The sequence below is a fragment of the Zonotrichia albicollis genome, chromosome 3, assembly GCF_047830755.1.
Source record: "Zonotrichia albicollis isolate bZonAlb1 chromosome 3, bZonAlb1.hap1, whole genome shotgun sequence".
Lineage (NCBI taxonomy): Eukaryota > Metazoa > Chordata > Aves > Passeriformes > Passerellidae > Zonotrichia > Zonotrichia albicollis.
Window position 1 is genome coordinate 61632337 of NC_133821.1, and position 19693 is coordinate 61652029.

At 42.7% G+C, this 19693-nt stretch overlaps 1 protein-coding gene across 1 annotated transcript; it reads right to left on the reverse strand.

The window, feature by feature from the left end:
- Nucleotides 1-5137: 5137 nt before the first annotated feature.
- On the reverse strand, nucleotides 5138-16014 carry LOC102062955 (p53 apoptosis effector related to PMP-22). Its single transcript, XM_005489231.4, has 3 exons — nucleotides 15477-16014; nucleotides 8174-8317; nucleotides 5138-7575 (listed from the first exon to the last, which is right to left on the reverse strand). Exons 1-3 carry the CDS (start codon nucleotides 15685-15687, stop codon nucleotides 7340-7342), a joined length of 591 nt encoding a protein of 196 aa, XP_005489288.1. The 5' UTR covers nucleotides 15688-16014; the 3' UTR covers nucleotides 5138-7339.
- Nucleotides 16015-19693: the final 3679 nt, after the last annotated feature.

Sequence of the window (19693 nt, forward strand, 5' to 3'; positions counted from 1 at the left end):
AAAAATGAAGATGTATTATCAATGTTAAAACTTTTAGATTGTTGTGCACTTTCTTCACCTAAAAATATTGCTAATGAATCTTCATTATTACTTGAGGTAACCAGGTAAGCAGGAGGATATTGATAAAGCAAACAACTCTACAGCATTAGAGTTAGAAATAAAAATATGCCATTTTTTGGCCAAGACACAAACGGTTTTCTTGGAAGAAAAGTGGAAGAAGAAGCTAACAAATCATTGGCAGTGTATTTTCGTTCACCTTTAGTCTCTGACTGGTCAGCTAAGCTGTATAAATGACCGGATTGACATGAACTGACTGGCTGTGGTGCATGATCATGACTTTTGCAGCAAGCACATTTTCATTCTCTTATAGTCACACTGCTTATAAACAAAGAGTCCCCGGAGTTTGAATTTTAAAAGCTTTGCTAAAATTGTTTTATGATCTGTTCTCTTGTTTGCTATCTTACATCTAACAAGTCACTCTGAGCATAAATTTCATAACTGTTACTACTATCTTTATTAATCTATTTACAACCATAGGTCCTTCTCTTTTGCCGGTAATGCCAGTCTACTGTTTCCCTTTGGAAAGGGCTGCACTGCAGTTATTGTTACAACCACAGCCCAAACAATGATGCAACTCAGTCAGACAAATTGTACCTTTTGGTCACTCCCTGGGCAGTAAGGCAATAGTGTTCTCCATGTGACTAATATTTCATCCACAGCAAGGACAGGTAGAAAGAGACCTGTAGACATCATTGTAGAAATCATCACGTAGAAATACATTCTGAACAAGACCTGACTTTATATCTTTGCAAAATAAAAACACCCTTCTGCAGAAATGCGCACAGTTGAGATCTTGCAGTTCTGCTACACCAACCCTTTCTGAGGAGCTCTCCTGAGGTGGCCAGGCACTGTGACTGCTCCACGATGCTTATGATGGCCTGGAGAATGGTGGGTGCTCAGTCCTGCTGCGGTGCACTCGGGAAAGCTTTCCTCTATCTGTCACACACAGCACAGCAAAGCTCTGCAGATGTCGGATACTTCCTCTCTTCACCAACTGCTGAGCTCAGAGGAGAATTCCCACAGGGTTTTGTTAAGGTTTTAGCAAGAGGCATCCAAGACCAGCTTGCTGCAGGGCCTCTGAAGCCTGCCCCACATGCAGCACTGTGTGGTTCTTGTCAGTAAAGCAGGCTTGCCTGGACAGGACAAAGGCTTAGGCTTAAAAGGCCTTTCTTCCTCTCCTTAGCAAGGCTACATGTGCAAACCAATAAGTGCTAACACCTGAAATGCAAACATGGGGTGGCATCCAGGACTGTAATTTATGTGAGTAAGTTGAGACTGTATTGGGAAAACAGAAATAAGGAGAACACAAGATTAGGAAAGTACAAAGACTCTGTGTGCCTGAGCATGGATTTAATTGTCAACTAGTTTTTGCTCAAGGACACGATAAGTTATAGGGTGAAACAAGGTTTAATCCCCTGGAATTTCCTACAGAGGCTCTGTAGAAGTTTAATCAGTTCAGTCAATTCCCCCTTCTCCAGGCAAAAGTCTGAAATCAAGGGTGTCCTGTAAACCAGCTAATCAGTGAGGAGCTGAGATGGCCTCTGGACACTTGTAACCATTGTGAGTGACTGTATTTTCCTTGAGTGGCTGTCAGGAGCACAAGCTCTCTGGTGAGTACACAGAATCATAGAATGAAAGAATCATAGCACATTGTGTACAGGGATTTTATGAACCCATGGGTAAGCAGTTGGAGTGGTACAGCACAGTCCTGTTCTGCATATGGGATAATTTTACTAAAGCTACTTTCTTTGGGCTCCAGAACTTCTCTGTGGCATAGGTAAGCTAACTAAATCCTTGTGCTGTTGTGGTGGATCATAACAATAACTCCTTGTAAAGCATAAAGCACAGTTGCCTTAGGAGAGGAATAAAATCAGTTTCACTTAGAGAATTCCCTGGTGCCACAGCCTTGCTACTTACAGTTCTCTGTCAAAGAAATGGCTTTTATCTGCTCTGCCTTATGGGTCAGCTGGGAATAGCTACTTGTTTAAACACTCTGAGATTTACAGATAGGACATGCATGCTAAGCATGTCTTAAGGGGTTTCAGCCAGCAAATTTTCACTTTGGGATTCTTCAGCCAAAAGAAGGATTTTGCTGAAACTAATGTGTTACATGGAAATGATGTCTTCAGTTTTAAATGTTTGATGTGAAATTGATTTGACAAGAGGGCTAAAATTAAAACAGAAGTATCCTAGCAACATTTTCAACTTATTGTCTTATTACCAAATGCCAATTATGATTTTCCCAGGTTTTGTTTTGTGCATTGTTTTGTATTTCTATTTCAAATCAGAAATTATTTTTCATGTATAAAAATTCACCTAAATTATTTTTTTCTCTATAAGTTCTGCTTATTTCGTGTTGTAAGGGTTTGCTTAAATCATCTCCAAAGAGAGCTTAAAAATAGACTATTTCCTGAAAAGGGACTGTAATGGCCACTGGTCAGCTCCTGCTCCTGCCTCCATGTGTATTCAGGACTGTGACCATCAAACCAGCCTACTTCAACCCATGATCATTTCCCAGGGCAGCACACTGTAGGACAGGACCTGCCTGGCTTTTATGTTCAGTTTCATCTGAATGCTCACTCCAGACCTTTCTGGGCCCTCTCAACCTCAGAGAACACTGATTTCCAAGGTATCAACTTGACTTTTAGCAAACTTTGATGCTTATAAATTATTCTATATTCGTGAAAACTCTGTGAAAAATAGCATATATTGTCTCCATTCCCATGAATAAACAAAAAGCAGCAGCCATACCAGCTCTCCTCACATTATTCAACCCTGCAAAGATGGACCTGTGAGGAATAGAATTTATTTCTATGTATTAATTATGTTATGTAATGCATAGTTGTTATCACAAATTATTATTTATCTTGTTTATAGCTGTAATATTTATATTATAAAGCTCCAGGCATTTCTGTGTGCTCTTCTACAGTCTTTATTATAAATACAGCCTTATTAAATTTGTGCATTCAAAAATCCCAATGAAAAAATCCTTTGGATTATTCTAACAATTCTCAAGTAATTTAAATGTAATTTGCATAGGCCAAATTTGAGGACATTGTATTTTTGCCTGCAATTTCTAGATGTCAAGCTTCATAGGTGGTGCAGCTTTGCACACACCTTAGGACACCAGGGAATCCCAGACAAAAGGCTGCTTACTGTACCACTGCAGACCTGCATCATGGAGTCATTGGAATTATCTCATAAATACACAGCACACATGCAGGACATGGGATCTGTGCATATAAACTACTGCACCTGTGCAGTATCACTGGCATTTACCAGGTTCTGTGAACCCACTACACATGGATTTCACTACTTCTGTACTGACGCCTGTTACAGGAATCAAATTTAGAAATTCAGCATCCCTATTTTTGACAAATGCCTCCTCCAGATTTGATTAAACTTTATTCTGGTTGTGAGTATTATGTCCCAAGTCCATTTAAAGACCTGTGCAATTTCACCTACTGGCACAGATTAACCTTTTTTTTTCAGGGTGCTGTTCCATATTGCCAGGAACCCCTGCTGCTCTGAGCTGTGGGACCAGTACTTCAGCTCTCAAATGTTGTGCATCTCCTGGAGCATTTTGGTTTCCATAGATATGTGCTCTTGGTTCATCATTAGTTTGTAAGTGCTCAATGACCTCAGCAACTGTGTTTGTTTGTGTGTGTGTGCAACATCTTCTCTTAATATGTGGTTGTTTTTGTTTCTGGAGTGCTTATCACCATAACAATCCTCCCCCCTCCCTAACGATCTGTTACTACACTCCCTTGATTTATGTATGCATTCTACATCCAAAAGCCTTTGTGTGCAGGATGTAAAGGTCAGGTGAATAATCTTTTAGAATTCTGTCTTGTCAATGGATTGTCTAAAAAATTAGTCACTTGTTACATCAGCTAAAAATACGAAATCCCAGCGGGGTGTGGCAGCTGTTTCCCATATCCATGAGATTTAAGCATTAATCATCCCATTCAGATCAATTAGTCTTCCCTAGCACTCAGTCATGCACATTTTTGATTGCTCATAACTGCTCCTAGGACAAGGGCCAAGTGTGCTCAGATTCCCCTGAACTGCTCTCTCTTCTCACAAAGCGAATTAGAAGGAGCAACCCTGCAGCCTGAAGCTCACTCAGGTGATTTTAGTGAGCAAGGATTTAGGTTGCAGCTTAATACAGACTGGTAGATAAACAGGAGTACAAGTTTTCTTCCTGTTGAAAGAAAGGCATTATAGAAACCTTGCAATTATCTTGAGAGCATTTAGGAAAATCTAAAAGAAACCAAAATATTTTTCCTGTTTGTTTATTTAAAATTAGAAGTAATTAAAAATGGGGAGATGTGGAACCAAAACCCAAAAAGAAACACAGGGAAGGCACGAGAATCCAGGGTAGTAAATGAATTTTAAAATTAAGACATTTAGTGAAGAGGATAGATTTAAAAAAAAAAAAGGGAAGAGCATCGATTAAAAAAAAATAAAAAAAGGAGAATGATGAACCTGTTTTGCAGAAATCAGAAGCCACAGGCTGGTGTCAGACAGCAGTGACTGACTGATTTGCTCTCTTTAAAAAACATCACTAGGACAGGGTTATAATATGGGCCATGCATAAACTGAGGTTAGAAGTGGGAAGGTTTCTAACCATGGGAGAAGTGCAGCCTTCCACTGAAAATAGCAGGCTAGTACACCACCTTTTTTCACTGTTTAAATTTCTTGATCATTGTAGGAAAGACACTTGGAACATTTTTGATAAAGAACAGGCTTCCCACACACGAGGCCTCCTGTAGACTGTTGTGTATTTAAAATGTTTAGAGTTCCCCCTTATCTGTGATGCACTTAAGAAGTTTTGGCTTAGGAAAGAACATTCTATACCTGGCACTTCAATGAAAGAGCACTGACATGTTTTGCAGTGTATTCTGAAGCTTATTTGACTGGAAAATGAAGTTGCTGCCTCCTGGACATGAGGTCTTTAACTTCATTTTATTAACCTGACACTGGATATTCAAGTTAAGAGAAGAAAAGAATGGCTTATTTGTTTGATTTTATGAAATTAATCCATGAACCACAAACATCACCAAGTTTCTACAACTGTCAGTTAAAACATTTTTAATTAAGCCACCACATTCGAAACGAGTGTCACATACATTAATATCACTTGAAAGTAATTAATAACTTTTTGTAATAGCTTTCTGTGGAACATTGCAGTTGTGTAACATGCTGGTTATGCTTCTACCCCTCCCAGTACATTCAGAGCCAAGTTTATTTTACATTAGTCCTCTTCTGACAAGTTATGCCAATGCTTATAAAAAAAGCATACAAAAGACTTAAATTATGCTAATCCTGATTACCATATAACCATACCATCTTCCCTGTCATTAGGAAAGGTGTCCATTTTCTTACACTTTCTTCTCTTTTTCAGCTTTAGTTGGGCAAGGGTTTTCCCCACTTGAGATTCTCTGCTGTCTTTTGAATTCACTAGAAGTAGGTACTATCATTTCTTATGATAAAATCTACACAGTATTCCCCACCAGCCAGTACTGTACAGAAAAGGGAAAAAAATTTAAAAGGACGTTTGCCACGGAACTCTCTTATTTGGCAAGAATCATAAATACAGTTGATTGTATATGCTACAACTGAGCTCACAACACAATTCTGAAATCTGCAGACATTTATGCTCTGTAAAGTTATAAAATACAGGCCTAGAAGGGACCTTCAGGAATCACCTGGCCTCTCTAAATCAGGATCACATGCAATATATAGCATTATCAATTTGAAAAAGGTGTTACAAAATGGAAAGCTATACAACATATAATACAAGAAATACTGGGCATTGCAAAAGATCAGTTGTAAATTACTTTAGCTTTAAAGTCTGTTGGTTAATGCTTTCTAAGTTCTATTTTGTACATGTGCATGAATACACATAGCCGCCACTTACCCTCTCCTAAGTACCAGGTTCATGAGAGTAAGAAATAACACAGAGAAACATGCAGCATTTGCTTTCCACCCCACCTATATCCTCCTCAGTCTGTCTTTGCTAAAGCTACTTCCCCCATAGCTGGAAGAGGAGTTCAAAAAATGAACTTCTTCCTTCTTCCCCAGCTGAACAAAGCCCTGACAAAGATTACAGACTGTAATTAAATCTGCTGTAAGATGCTGCAGGTCCATGACCAACACAGACATGGCTACACCTCGCTGGAATATTTATTTGGAACTGCTGGCTGCAAAAACACAAATGAGGAGCCAGCCAGATTACTCCAACACTGATGTCCGTATGAAGTTAATATACGTATATTGCTCACAGAACTGCCTTTCTATTTCTACCTGTTACCCCTACTCACTCACAAAGCAGCCTAAGTTTGCTAAACTCTGAGGTACCTACAGTGTTAGAAACCTTTAGAGGTTTTTAAACACCTTATACTAAAATTTCCCTCTAAAGCACATTGATAATTAAAACACTGTAACTTTACAAAGGTGGACTATAGAATAGTTTATGTTTCTGCTCAAAGATACTTTCTAAATCAGCATTCCTCATATACCATGTAAAAATGTATGTAGTTTAGCATCTGAATCCATTACAACACACATATGTGATTCCATCACAAGTCCTGCTGTGGCCACAAACCCACCAATGTTACATTAGCCACTCTTATGTTACACACGCCAGCTCCATGCCTTGGAGGAGACCTTGTCCAACAGCACCAATTGGTGGAAAATAAATTTTAATTTTATTTTCCCCTTAATTCAAATAGCTAGTAGTCAACAACAGCCCAGTAACAGGAATGAGAAGATTTTTAGGCAGCAGATGACTGTGACAGTATCACAGAAGTTTCTTTCTTGGGACTGACTTTGACAGAACAAAAAGCATTCATTGGAAGGCTGTGTTTTTTCCTAGCTCCATTCAAAGCAATTTTGTCAGAGGTGAAAAAAAAACCTATCTCACAGGACACACTAATGGGTTGTTTAAATCTTTTCCTTTTCCTTTCTACACTTAAAACACTATCATCTATATTCATAAGAAAATATTTGAATAAAATAAGGATGACTCAATTAATTGGGAGGGGAAGGAGCAAGCAAACCACCCAAACTGAATTGACATGAAAATATGTAAACAATACTTTGGGAAAAAGCTATTTGGATTAAGATGCCAATGTTTTTCCTAATTTATTGCCAGCCACAGTAAGAAATACACTGGCAAAATAAGGTGAGTTTTTTTAGTCTTCTACAATCACACCAAATGTACATCAGAGGCGCTCCTCTGTTTTGACAGTTGACTGTACTTGGACTTAATCTTTCAATTTAAGTATGGTGCTCTCTCTGGGGAGGAGTAGTAATAGGTAGGCTTGATGTTTCCCAGGACTTCATCTTCCCAGTTGGGGAGGCAGCAGAAGAAGAAAGCACAACCTATTACAACAACAGTGCTGGCCCAGCCAAAACCATAGGCCCAGCTGAACATGTTATCTCCTGTCAGTGGAATGTCTTCTGTGAATTTCACTGGGTAAATGACCAAGCCAATGATCTGGAATGCAGCTAGGGAGAGAAAAGAAAGAAAACCAGGAGTAAGTTAGAATGAACATATTAAGGTTCCCATTAAGAAAAGGTACCTGGAGATAAGTGCATACTTAAGATATGTAAGGATTAGCTTCAGGCCTGCAATCAGATCTGCATTGTTACAGAGGTATGTGAGTTCTGTCCCAGGCAGATCCCCACGCCCATGTGGCTGCTGCAGCACCTCAGCTGCCATTAACAGGTTGCTAAGGCACATACCTGCATGCCGTGAGCAGCCCTGTCCCAGCCAGTTACCTCCCAGAGCCCTGCTCCTCCTCCTCCCATCAGAAAGGTGGGAAGCACCCACAGCTCTTAAGTCTTAGCATGTCACATGAAGGGTCAAAGGTGTTGGGCATCCCCATGAATTGCTTTTGGGAAAGTGAGAACTGACAAAGGCCACTGGAGCTTCCCTACCCATTGTGCTTTCAGAGCGCAACTCAGCCTTCCCTTGTTTCCCACGAAAATGAGTCATAAACCAGACAAAGACAGCTAATTTCATAAGGGAGGCTCCATCTAGCATGTTTTTCTGCTGATGCCCATTTCACATCTAAAATAACCTTGTCTTTGTGCCCAGCCTTACCAACAACAAAGAGCAGGCCTCCAATTCCTCGCACAAAGTTGAAGCGGAGGATCTCGATGGAGAATGCGATGACTGCAAGGGCAAAACAGATGACCAGGATCACAAAGCCAACGAGGTATGTGGCAGCTGCTGCTCTCCCCCACCCTTGAAGAGAAAACAAGGAAGGTATTACACACAGCAGTACTCTCCTGTAAGTCATTGCAGCTCTTTGGGGTCCTTTATTCATTTTTTATTGAAATCCTTTACTGTAAGAAGCATGTCCTTGTGTCAGAGCAATGCTGAATGCCTGCAAAGCACACAGCTGCAGAGCAGGGGGCACCATCACTGCTGGAGCAGCACAGGACTCCCTGCCTAACCTGTCTTGCTGAAAAGGGAATAGAGCGCAGCATACAAGAGAGATAATACCTTCAAACTCTGTGTCTGTAAGACACCCACAGACATCTGAGCAGACAGGGCACACAACTGCTGACAATGTCCTTTATCACTACAGCTCCTGTTCGATATTCAAGTTTACAAAAGCACTTCCATGCACAGGGAAGTGTGAAAGCCACAGGAGATAACAGCTGGGAAATAATTGTGCTGTCTGCATAATACTTCTGTTTGTTTATGACAAGAATAGGGCATGTGGAGCAAAATAAGCATGACCAAAAAGAAATACACCTGCAATAGCTGAAAAGATGACAAAAGAATGTTCTTGAAAATAAGTATCTATTCACAGGTAAAATGTAGCAGGTGGAGGAGAAACAGCAAAATCTGAGGTAAAAGTTGACGAATCCTCTTTGAATCATTACTTTGACATTTGCTGGAACAGGGTGTATCAAGCTACTTAGTTTCAAGCTACTGCATGCTGGCGAGGCTCAGGCATGAAGCAAGGGCTGTATTCCAAAGGAGCAGCCCCAGCATCCAGAACTCACCTGGCACAGGCAGGGCCAAGGCAACAGTGGCAGGAAAACCTCCTGGATAAACAGGAGGTTTATCCAGGATCACCAGCGATTCTGCTTTGGCAGTAACACAGCCTTGTGGAAAGGCCTCACACACCTTGTCCTCTTCAGAAACCAAGCAATTTAGGTGAGCCCAGTGCAAACAACTACAAGCAAAAGTGTTCCTGCCCTGGAGGCAGGATACCTGCCCACAGGGGCCAAACCATACTGGCTAGTGCTTTGTTTTCCAGTCAGCTGTCATCACAGTTCAATTCCCACATCTACATATTGTGGGTTTCTACTTTCACACACTCAGACAGAGGTAGGGCCAGATCCTGAGCTCCCTCTAATGTAGGAATAAAGAGGCCAGTGAGATCTGGGTCAGAACATGAAAAAAAAAAAAAACTCTTTCATCATAGTTGTCCATTCCAACACAGTTGCAGTGACTTTGGAGATGTCCTGCTTTTAATGTAGTCTCCATTCTTTCTCTGCAATTTTCTATCTGAAAGCAAAGCATTGTTTTACAGCTATTTTAATTAGATCTGTTTGAACTGGTTTCTTTATTTCTAACCCAACAGCAAATGTAAAATACAGCAGTAAAATACATCAACCAAATCTCTGCCAAAACTTCCAACCAGCACCACTGCTACCTGAAGACAAAAAAAAAAAAAAAAAAAAAAAACGGACACAGAAAAGATAAGGAAAAGTCTTTCTTTCCCCTTTTCCTTCCTGGAGCTACTCAAGACAGTAAAAACTTCTCAAATTTCTTCTTCAACTAGTTGTGCATGTCTCATACCCCTTCCCTGAGGGAATGCTGAGGAGAAGTGGGGAGGAGACTGATGATGTCTGGAGGGTAGAGCTACATCAGTGGTTTGATAAAATCTTTTCACACAAAATATTCTCTGCCATATCTAACACAGGTATTGAATATTGTCTCCACAATAGGATTTCTTTAGTGATAAATAATATAAAGGGATATGCAACCATTACACACAGCCAGCTCAGGTAAACCCATTCAGACTAGATGATTTAGACAAGGTTTTATCAATATTTGCCTTATTAAGAAGAAGAAAAAAAAAAAGGCACAACAAGAAGGAAAACCAAGTTACCATAGCATATTCCCTTTCAGATGCATCATTTATGCTGACATGATGTAGGAGGACAAATCTGGCATCTGTTTGATAAAATTTAAGTTGTAAACTCAAATACACCTGCACATTAGACACCTTGAGGTTTAGAGCAACACAAACACAGCTGGAGGAGTACAAGGAAGAATGCCCACAGTGCTCTCTCCGCCATTTTCATATCATCTGTACTGTCTTTACAAGCATAATAAGCTTTTGGATACGGGTCAGCCCAGGCTCTGCTCACAGTGATTGATTTTCTTGGCTCTGGCAATAAGAAAATGACAACACATATAGCTGCAGGAGATATCTTGTCAGGAAGATTAATATCAAGCTCAGCTTTGCTTCAGGTCTTCAGAAACAAGGCAGCAGTAGGTAGCACCATCATGAAACTCAGTGAGTTTTGTGCTTATGTGTGACAGAGCTCAGTAATGGTGACCCAGGACCTTCTGCTCTTTGTTCAGCAGGATTATCTTTTCCAACAGCTCTTTGCAGCAGGTTGATGCTGACAAGACCTGATAAGACTGAGTCATAGGTGCTGCCCACAGCACTGGATGGGTGTGCTCTGGGCTGGGTGAGTGTAGTCAGCCACTGAACCATCAGCCAGACACTTGATCCCCTGTGGGAATCACAGGACTTACACTTAATTTTTGAGATTTCTCTTACATTGTGTATATATATAGGTCTCTTAATAAGTGACTGATGGGAGAGACTGGGGTGGGAGGGTGCACCTTTCCCAAGCATAGGATGCAGTCCTGGGATTTTCCTTATCCACATGACCTGTTGCCACCCCCACCAGCAGGGAGAGTTTTCACCAGAGGGGCTGCTGCAGAGCCAAAACTGAAATTGCTGCTTTTCCATGAAGGATCTCCCTCATCCCCACACCAATCAAGTCAGGCTTTCCCAGCTCCTTTTCCTCCTAAAGGCTTCTGAGAGCTGACAGAGTCCCTACAGGCACCCAGCCCTCCTGTCTTTCTGAAAGATCCTCCCCCTACAACTCCCAGCTGCCAGGAGGGGAGAGGTGGAGGTTGACCTTCTCACTGCTTGCTGCCATAAGAGCTGGAGAGCCCTGCTCAAAGTCAGAGAATGACAGATTAGCCCCCTTTTCTATATGGTTTATGCTCAAAAGTACCTTGTAATCATAAGATATTTAGCCAGAATTTAAGCTTTTCCATAAAAATAGAAAATTCACAGACCCATTCATTTGTCAGAGAGAGTATTTCTTGTGCAAAATAAACATAAATATGATGTATGTTTATGAAATCAACCAAAAACACCACAGTGATTTGGAGCTGCATAAACAGAAAGGCAGAAGAATTGGAGAGCAGAAAAGCAGAGAAATAGTTGGGGATATTAGTGTTTCCAGGTCAGCTTGGCCTCAAAGAATAGTCAAGTTCTTTGCATCTAATCAGCAGAAGAGCATTTATCTATTAGGTGGTGTTGAAAGAACATTTAAAAAACAACTGTTCAGAAGGTCTGTAATTATTACAAAGGCTTAAGAGTTTTATTACATAGCATTACATTACATTAATGATTACTATGGGAAGGAACTCAGCTGCAAATGTTATCATGCAAATAACTAGGAGGGGTCATGATTACTAAATGTTAATGATGAGCACCAGTAATATGATGAAATTAAAAGAAAGCAAGCAACAGTGCCTTAGCATTAAGTGTGTTTCCTGAGTTCATCTGGCCATGCCTCAGCCTCACCAGGGAGGAGGTGGAATCTCTACAGGCTAAGAAATTTAAATCTAGATTTCTCTTTAGAAATCAATAAAAGGGCTGTGAAAAGAGTCTAGCAGGAAGATGAACTGCTACAGGATTTGAACTAACAAGACTGTCGTATTTGTTCATTCACTTCCAGGAGCTGAAGCTAGTTTGTTAGCTTGTGAATAAGTGGAAGCTTTTATCACAACCTGCAGAGACTGGCCATGTTTTTGCAATGTAGCTGTAATATTCTTGTGTATGTAAATGGCAGTAGCAGTCCTTGCTTGGCCTCAAGAGCCCATTACACAGAATGTCCAAAAATACTGGACTTTTTTGATGTCATAAAGGACAACACAAAGCAAAAGAGCAGTGTCAGCACTACTTTCTTGCTCAGGTAATGTGTGAACTTCCATGGTAGCATGACTGCTGAGAGGAAGCTATGTGCATACCCACCATGAGTACAGAGGACCCCAGAATCCAAGGTTTGCTGGGAGGGCAGGTTGGAAATTAATACTGGGAATCACAATCTGTTTTGGCTTTAGGAGCGCAAGAAAAGCAATTACTAAACTACCAAAATATTAAATGCAAGTCTTCTAGTATAAACCTGGCTTCAGTTGAGAGATGAGGAGAGGCACAATCCTACACATTTCCAGCTTTTAGTCTCTGGATTGTTAGCAGCAGAAGTGTGCCTGCTCAGGAGCCAGCAAAGTGCACTGGCAGCAACACCAGCCTCACATTTCACTGCAATTTACCAGGAAGTTGCAGTAAGTGTTTTCTGGGTGTAGGCAGGGACGCCAACTGCTACACCTTTCCCATCAGCATTTCCCAAGTGCCTGCACTTGCCTGACACTACACACAATGTTAGCTTGTCTTGAATGTATCCTGGTGTTTGTAAATCGGACAAAAGTGTGCCTGAAAAGAGGTGTATTGAAAAGGTAAGCACACACCTCACATTCCTCCTTTATTTACCTGGCCCCTCAGTGAAGTCTTCACATGCACTCAGTTTCACCAATAATCTGTGGTATCAAAGTCCATGCCTCTAGGAACATAGGTACAGTGGCACAGCTCCAGTGAAACATGATTCACAAAGGCTGGGCTCCTTTTTTTTTTTTTTTTTTTTCTGGCACTTACTAAGGATCCAGAAAAATGCTTCCCTTATTCTTTGTTGTCTGGTACATACCAAATGAATACCAATTGGCTCTTAGTGTTATGAAGGAGTTAACCTAATGAGGTTACCTTTACTGCATATATACACACCCATCTTTTACAGTGTTAATTCAAAGCAAGGTCACTGGGACCAGTCATTCAGAACCAGGAGGGTGCAGCCATCCATAAATATTTTTCCTAAACTTACAATCTCATCACTATAAAGACAATCATCCTTTCCAAGTTACACAGTGCAAATAATCTTTGTCATAGCTGATGGCTTGCTGATATGTTTTAAACACACGGTCAACAGTTAAATCCTGCAATGGTCCAGACTTAGTCATCTTGAGTCATATTCTAGTGCACTACAGCACTTCTGCTTTGCAACATTTTGATAAAACATAGACGCTGCCAGCCAGGGCACTTCCCAGACACAAACCAGCACAGAACTCCAAACAAAATCCCTTCCCTGTCTCCCTGCCACATGACATCCCACTCTTCTTTTTCCCTTTCACTTTTTCCCTCTCATGTGGTATTTGCAAATGTGCATTAAGGAGCTATGCAGTTTAGGAGACACCTATTTGCAAATCTTTGTCTTTTCCTGCCCCTTTACCCTCATTTAAAATAAGTGACTCGCCTCCTTTTTTTTCTACCTCTTCCTCATACACATGCCATAGCTCAATTAAGAATTTGTCTAATGGCAAAATCTGTTAATGGAGATCCACTCTGAAGTCTTCATTTCATCAGTAGAGGTGCAGGATGGTTAGTGCACAGCAATTATTGTATGCAAAACACAAGTTATGCATCTCAATTAGTTAACCTTTATTTTCCTGCTTCAGTGCTATAAATGCCTGCTAGGCATTTTTTCCTTTGTAAATGCCCTCACCTATTTTGACAGTAATTGCATTAGCATAGAAGAAAAGAAAACAAAACAAATCAAACCTGAATTCATGTGTTACATCCTGTCTCTAGATGCAAATACTATTTGAGTAGACAGTGGCACTGATGTTATGAAAATTTGAGAACAGGCAAATTCATATAAATAAGCCAGGGATTTAAATAAGTTTTGGTTTAAATAAGCCAAGACATAAACAAGTGAAGTCGAGGATGCTGTTCTTTTGTGTCAGCCTGTTAACAAGGAAAAAAGTGCAGAAAGCTGCTTTTGTCCCACAGTGCTGAGGGCTGACGCAAAGCACACACCCATCAGTACTCAGGGACATGTGAAGCCGTGTCACTACAGGAGAAAACAAATTCCAGTGGCTGTACTGTATTAGCACTTTTCCCCTGTGCAATGCAAATTTCAGCAACTCTGCACTAGCTTTCCTTCTCTGTCTGATGGGGGAGATGGATATTTTCATCTCACTAGCCAGATTTCTTCTACCTGCAGTAAGGCCCCAAGTCATCACCCAGCTGAGAAACAAAGCCACTTCTCTTACAGCGTACTCAGGACTTAGCTTGCGCATGAGTGCTGCAATGAAAAGCTTCTGGAAGTGAGTCTGCCGTGCTCAGGCAGCAAGGGATCTGCGCAGGGAAACAGTCCCAGCTCTCCCAGCTGAAACACACCCTTCCAGCCCCCCAGTCCCTAAAGAACCCTCATCCAAGATCTTAAGGCGGGTCTGCTTATTTGTCCAGAAATATTTTGTTTGAGGGAAAAGCAGATGTAATCAGACCCACGTGTCCTAGCAATAAAACAAAAAGTTCCCCAAAAGACCTAGAAACTGAGAGTGTGCAGTAAGAATGTTACAGTGGGGATGCCAGATACAGAAGCAGCTAAACAAGTTAAAACAGAGGCACACTTATCCCTGATTTAGGCCCCAGTGCAACAGAGAGGTACAAAGGAAAGAGCATTTTTTCTTCCTGCCTTCTAACCCACATCAGACCATTTTAAGCTGCGGGTCAGGAGGCATTTTAATAGCTGCACTCCCTTGGCCAGGAGGGTTAAATTAAGGTGCTCTCTTCCCCCAAAGGGTCGGGGAAATACCATTTCACTGCTGTCCAGGCGTGGTCCTGCATGGAGGTTTCCACACTGGCCGTCTGACCAGGGAATCCCGCGGCACAGGGAGGGAGCAGCCAGGTAAGGCTCTGGCACCTCAGCCCGATGAGAGCTCAGGGGCAGCAAACACACAGACTTGGAGCCAGCTGCTATCTTACTTTGGTTGTAAAATAACTTGAGAAAAACCCAAAGTATCAACACCCCGGCTTCTCAGTGTTGTCGGGATTAAAAAAAAAAAAAAAAAAAAAAAAAAAAAGTCGCTCGGGAGAAGTCTAGCCCTGTGTTTCGGTGCTGGTTTAAGCCCCGAAACAGCATGGATACTCCATTCCAGAAAGCAGCCGCTCCCCAGCAGAGTTAGGGAGGTCGGGAGCCTGGCACCGCTGCCCCGGTTCCGCGGCGGGCCCCTCACTCACCGTAGTCCATCAGGGACTCGCAGTTCCAGTTGAGGTCCTCCTCGCCCCGCGTGCAGCTCTCCCACAGCGACGCTTGCTGCACGTAGGGCTCCGACTCGGACTCCAGCCAGCCGCGGCCCGCCAGGGCTATGATGCCCATGATGATGGCCAGGCCCAGCAGCAGGGGCAGGAGCCACCTGCACCTCCAGCAGGCGAGGCCGCACACCACCATCGTGCCCGGCCGGCGGCGCGCCCAGCGAGCCCGGGCGTCGCGGGTGTGGTGCGGCGGGGACGCTCCGCCGGGACGGGAGACTGCGAGCGGGCCGGTCCGAGCGGGGTTTTAAGGCGCCGGGGAGGAGGGAGTTCCACCCACATTCCTCTGACTAAGCCTGCCGCCGCCGGCAGCCCCGACCGGTGGGGCCGGCGGAGAGCGCGGAGGGAGCGGGGCCCAGCCCGCTCTGCTCAGCCCGGCCCGGCCCCGCTCGGCCCCGGGCCCTCGCTCGGCCCGACCGGGCTCAGCCTCGCACTTCTCCTCCCGCTGCCCGCCACCCTCCCGCACCCGCTGCCGCTCCGCCGTCGTGGCACAGACACCGCAAAAAACGCAACCGCAGCGAAAAACCTTGCGGTTCTCGGGGTTCCCCCAGCCCTGCCTTCCTCGTGGGCGCTGGAGATCATCGTCCTCCTCTCTGATAGACCGACCAGCATTGCCCAACACTGATAATACTGATGGTGTTAGCCACTGCAGGTACCAAAAGCTAGCAAAAATTTGCCTTTGCGGTTGACAAATAAAAGAGACACCTTAAAGAAAGGTGTCATTTGAGGATGGGAATATGACATTATTAACTAGGAAACCATAATTTGTTTCACGTCACACTCAGCATGAAACAAATGCATGTTTCCTAATGGCCATCTAATGAGCATTTCACTGCACTTGTGCTCTGGCTTCCAAGCAGGCTGTTCTGGGCACTGAACAGAGCCCAGCAGTGGTACTCAGGACCCATGGGCCCTGATCCTTTCCCATTCCGTGTGTGGAAATGCACTGCAAGATGCCAGATGACCAAAATGAATGTTTACCCATCACATGGCATAAATGGACACCCACCATTTTGGTCATAGGAGAAGCACTTCTCCACAATAAGGTATCTACGTATCCCATGGTCACTCCATTGCCCAGCATCAAATCAAGCTCATTGTCTGAGCAGACACATGCCCATGACAGGACTTGAGAAATGTGTGTTTTGGACACACAACTCACACATATTTGATTGAGTCCTGGAGCAGCTTCCAGGCCTCACCAAAGACATTAGGAAGACAAATCTCTGAGATGTGAAGGACTGAAAATAATAGCAGGTGAGGGGGATTACATGTGCTTCATGGAGAATGGGAGCATGTGAGTTCTTGTTGGACTGTATAAAATGGGATTTTGTCACACCTATGTCACATATAATTAAACTGTGCCCAATGCCAATTCCTCAAGAGATATTCATGGGAGGTGTCCTGTGAGGAGTGACATCTGAGTACTGACTGCTGCCAAATATTAGGGAATGGACTGAGATACTAAAATCAGAACAATAAGATGATATCACTATAGGCAAGCTGCAAAAAGTCTCAGGCAGGGTACCCTCATATCACCAGCTCTCTCAACATCCTTTTGATGTTCATTCCCACTGTTCAGACTTCATTCCAAATTCATAATAAAGCAGAGCCATAAATAAAATTTACCGCCTGCAAAACTACTTGCAAGCCCATGTCATCAGTACACAGGTTTTGCATGCCAGAGAAGTAATGCAGAACTAGGCACTATGATCCCCTCTTTTTGTCACTACAGCAAAGCTTCATTTGTGCAGTCCCAAGCAGTCATTTTCCAGCAGTCTCACTATCAGTATTCAAGTCACCTCAGAAGGAGATTTCTGCTCAGAAGCAGAAAGTGTTTTCTTCAGAAATTCTTCAGAAAGTACTTTCTTCAGAAATTGAGTGCTGTTGGAAGAGAAGTGAGAGTAAATTTCATCCATTGATGAAATGCACCCCTCAGGAAAGTGCTGTCTTCATTATAAGGTCAAAAGTAAGGGAGTTCCCCCAGTTCAGACAGGAGTATAGAGCTGGCTCCAATTTTTAGTAATTGTATCACTTGGTTTCCCAAGGCTGTCCTACACCTGGAGTGCCTCAGTGCCCAGATGCTCCAGTAGTGTGATGAGAAGCTCTGAGGGCAGCCTCCAAATCCGCCTCTGGCATTCGTGGCTTGTGTTGCCTGTGGCCTATCCTCGTACTCCCTGTGATGCCATGAAGAAAGAAATGCCATCTTCTCTTTTCTTCTTTAATCCTTGGCTTTTCAATAACTAGGAAATCCAGCTGAAGTTAAAAGAGAATACCCCAAAGATTCCATTCTGTGTGAGTGAGGGCCTATAACATAGTCAATGAAGTTGTCTGCCTTCAGTCCCAATGACACTTGGATATATTAGCAAAGAGATCTAGAGAACTAACCAACCAGTGCCTCCTGCAGCAAAACAGGCAGCTCCAGCAACATATGCAGCTTTTCTCACCTCTGGGCTGTATAACCCACATCTTCCAGAGACCAGATGGTAGGAATCAGCTCTGTGGGGCTGCAATGATACACGCATGAAAAACAAGTAGTGCTGTGATTATGAGGAAAAGATGCCCTAATACATACTAAAACAAACAGGAGGTTTGCTTTTCTAAACACCAAACCAGCCTGAATGTAGCTGGGCATTCTGGATCAAGCTGCACTGACAAATGTACATTATCTTCAGCTGTGAACACAGCTACATGCTCTGTACTAATGAAAATAACACTTTCCCCGGTTTTATCTTTGGCCATGTTAAAAAGTATCATAAGCTACTTTCACCACCACTACCCTTACCTTTATTTATTTATTATGCAAATAAAAAAGTAATTTCATAATCTTTGTGGCTCTATAGAAATATTTTTTTCTCTGCAGTGTAACAAGGGATATGCCTCTCTAGCAGACAGTGCTTTACATGTAGTAAATCATTTACTGGTGCTGGCAATCATTCATCTAGCTATCAGAGAAAACTAAGTAGCACTGAGAGAAGGTCAGGGATCAGCTCCAGCCCAGACAGGTATGGCTGGGCTCTCACAGGCTTTGAAATACACCAGTGGGAATCTGCAGGCTGGTTGCCAAGAGTACATTTGGGGTGAGGGGAAGGGAGTGGGACACAGTGGGTGCACAGTGCCAAGGGCATCCCTCTGCCCTGCAGAATCCCCTCAGGGACTGGGTGCTTTCCTTTATCCATTTTACGTGGCTCTTTTTCTCTAGCCTGTTTACCTCTCAGATAAAAAAAAAAAAAAAAAAAGAATCAGAAAAAACAAGTCCACAGACTGAATATCTGTTGTAAATCCAATTCCTTTGTGATTCATGGGTGTTGTCCTTCAGCAGCGTCTTATGCTCACTTTCCTCCACGTCCAAGTGCCCCAATTCTACTTAATCACTCTTCAGGCATCACAGCCACCTAATTAACATCACCTAAACAGGGTAGTCACTCAACCCATAAAACAGGACAGGCATGGGATGTAATTTGTATAACCCACAACAACCACTCCATCAGTGTTTCCAGATCTAACTTAAATTTCCTCATGTGTGCTCAAAAGCTGCCATTATGTGAATTTATAAGAAAGCAATTTTTCTGGCCAGCTCTTGTTAGTAGCCCTTAGTTTACATTACAGACTCCTCTGGGGCTGGCATAGATGAAATAAGCAGGCTCTCTGCAATTGATGTGCCGTGGAGCCTACTTCAAAAGCCTTGTGGAAATACTTGGGCAACAGTTCAGCCTGCAGAGGTGTGACTAACCCTTTCTCATTCCTGCAAGGGACAACTTGTGTGACTCCGTCAGCCTGAGATGACCTAAAATCTTATAAATAAAAGGGTAGTAGTAAAGAGTCCTCCTTCTGAGCATGCAGTGCTCATGGTTGCCATACAGTTGTAAAGGTGCACATGTGCTTGCCAACTCAAGTTTTCTACCCTTAGGTTGTGCGAAGATCTCTCTATTGTCCTGAAGTTGTACTGGGTGAAATTCTGCATCAAGTAAAGGAAATAGCAGAACCACAGGTGGCAGGGATTTTACCCCAAAGCTCTCTAAAGACCTCAGGCTCACTTAGATCATACCCACAGAATAATGAGGGTCTCCAGACAACTAAGTTCTATGAACTTGCTGCTGCAACTTTTCCTCCTTTGCCTCATTCTCTCATTTGCATGTCCAAAA

Excerpts from the sequence above, each read along its gene's own strand:
- LOC102062955 (XM_005489231.4), bottom strand. The coding sequence starts at position 15,687 with ATGGTGGTGTGCGGCCTCGCCTGCTGGAGGTGCAGGTGGCTCCTGCCC. Across the intron at positions 8,318-15,476 it reads CGAGTCCCTGATGGACTACG|GGTGGGGGAGAGCAGCAGCT; the intron begins GTGAGTGAGGGG and ends TTTCTCTTCAAG. Across the intron at positions 7,576-8,173 it reads AGGCCTGCTCTTTGTTGTTG|CTGCATTCCAGATCATTGGC; the intron begins GTAAGGCTGGGC and ends TTCTCTCCCTAG.